The 2,231-nt window shown below is 38.0% G+C and overlaps 1 protein-coding gene across 1 annotated transcript in view; it reads right to left on the bottom strand.

The window, feature by feature from the left end:
* LOC106511251 (von Willebrand factor A domain-containing protein 8) overlaps positions 1 to 1,622 on the bottom strand; it is a gene marked incomplete at its 5' end in the record, with an annotated part of 13,676 nt that extends 12,054 nt beyond the window's left edge. The window contains 1 exon segment of the mRNA XM_014000001.1: positions 1,418 to 1,622. Coding sequence (XP_013855455.1) covers positions 1,418 to 1,622 — 205 coding nt within the window.
* Between the last annotated feature and the right edge of the window lie 609 nt (positions 1,623 to 2,231).

The following is a 2,231-nucleotide window of genomic DNA, read 5'->3' as shown; positions in this document are numbered from 1 at the left end:
GTGTTGGTTTTGTTCTTTGAGCAAGGTTCATGCACGGCTCATTTTATACATCAGTAAAAAAACATATACAGTACCTATGTCTTGAATTTGGAAAAAAAAAACATATTTTATTTATCACTAAAAAGGTTCAGTGAATGCGCGTATGAAACTGGTGGGTCCGGTACCTCAAAAAAGGTTAAGAACCACTGCTTTACAGTCTTTGTTTTACAGTTTAAGTAAATGTTTATAAAATAATGTCTAATGTTATAAGTAATTGGGGATCTCTTTAAGGTTTGATCAAAATGGCCACAACTGCATAATTTCTCAACAAAAGATTATCTTAGTCTGCTTTGACATGAAAGGTGGTGGGTGACATGTATTTAATAAAGGATTGCTGGCTTTTAATTATCTTTTTTATTCTTATATTTGACTCACTGTGCTCTATTAGCATGCTATAAAAACAAGGTATTTGGCAAGAAGTGTCTASAACTGGTAAGTTTGCATGGACTTGTCTTGTGTAAACAGATAATTATAGTAACAGACATGTACAGAAATGTGTAGATGGGTATGTTGCAATACAGTATAAGTACAGTTGCTTACTGAGGGCTGTGACAGAACACAGACTGCGTCTGTACAAGTCTGATCTACAGTGAACTCAAGCTGCCCCCTGAAGACAGCAGAAGAATCTGGCCCAGACAGTAGTCCTGTGTGCTCTGCATGTGTGACACTGACTGTTGGATTAAATAGTAAAATTGCAGCTTTTAAAATTTTTTTGGGTCACTCAATGTTGAAAAAAAGACCATATGCCATAAATAAAACAGGTTTTTTTTTATTTTGCTTCTTGTGTAAGTGTTTGAAAGTCAGTAATCCCTGATGCAAACTGTTTAGTTTATTTAAAGGACTCTSCTGAATAAATGAATATTTTCTGCCACCTTTTACGCCCAAGTTTTGGTTATCTTTAAAAGTAGCTATTACAACTGTATCAAATGTGAGCTCATCATGTGTAATACTGAGTGATTTACACACACATGTGTCTTTTGGTTGTGGTGTCCATCTTGAAGAGGTTGACTCCAAACAGAGGCAAATCAAAAGATTAATATTTTAGCAATTTATTAATGCATCTCATGGTTCTTGACTTATTTTTGTAACAGACTGATGCAGACAAAAAGGTGAAAAATTAACTTGTCTGTGTAAGCACCTCCACAAAGATGTCTCAGTGTGAAACGTCTCAATGTTTTGACCCATACTGAGAAAAAACAACAGTGCCCACTCATTTATTCTTGGCTGCCATGCTGGGTACAGCTGAGTCTAATACTTTTAGGTCAAGTACATTTAGCTCCTCAACAATTACTTGTGAAACAATGACCAAAGTTTGAGCTGACATTGTTCTCATGCAGTTCTTTTTAAAGCAGCACTGCCCCTTAGTGGTGATTCTTACCTGTATGGGTCTGCCATCTTCGGTCCCGATCATGTTCCTCCACTCCATCAGAGACTGCTGCAGGCTGGTCAAACCGGTCTCCCACAGCCGGATGTAGCCCCCTGTATCTACTGTGACCACACCCCCAGAACCCAGAGCAGCTACCAGCACGTCACACTCTGACACCTTGGACAACCAGTTGGTGTAGGGCGACACAGTCTTTGACCTGACAGTTACAAATATGCAGGAAAATTAAGACATAGACTCACAGATATGTTATCAAGATGAATGAAAAAAATTGAAAAACTCCAAAACTAATCACCTAGGTTCAGGGTTCCTACAGCTTAAAACAAGTTAAATTTAAGACTTTTTAAAGGAGACCAATTATGGGTCGTAGAAATGTTTATGGTATGTCTGTGGGCTATCCAGACCATGTTCATTCAATTTAATGCACAAAATAATTCTCAGATAATAAAATTTCTCATTTTCTAGTTCTGCTGCTCTGACTTCTGTTCAGAAGAGCTGTTTATGTTAATGAGCTCTGTTGGTAACGCCGTAACTCAGTAGCGTGCTAACTAGCCGTTACTCAGTAGCTTGCTAATAAGCCATTACTCAGTAGCTTGCTAATTAGCTGTAACTCAGTAGCTTGCTAACTAGCTGTAACTCAGTAGCTTGCTAATTAGCTGTAACTCAGTAGCTTGCTAATTAGCTGTAACTCAGTAGCTTGCTAATTAGCCATTACTCAGTAGATTGCTAACTAGCTGTAACTCAGTAGCTTGCTAACTAGCTGTAACTCAGTAGCTTGCTAACTAGCTGTTACTCAGTAGCTTGCTAA

The sequence above is a fragment of the Austrofundulus limnaeus genome, unplaced genomic scaffold (assembly GCF_001266775.1).
Source record: "Austrofundulus limnaeus strain Quisiro unplaced genomic scaffold, Austrofundulus_limnaeus-1.0 Scaffold2626, whole genome shotgun sequence".
Taxonomy (NCBI): domain Eukaryota; kingdom Metazoa; phylum Chordata; class Actinopteri; order Cyprinodontiformes; family Rivulidae; genus Austrofundulus; species Austrofundulus limnaeus.
The sequence above is the reverse complement of the archived record's forward strand: the minus strand, read 5'-3'. Positions and strand labels throughout refer to the sequence as shown.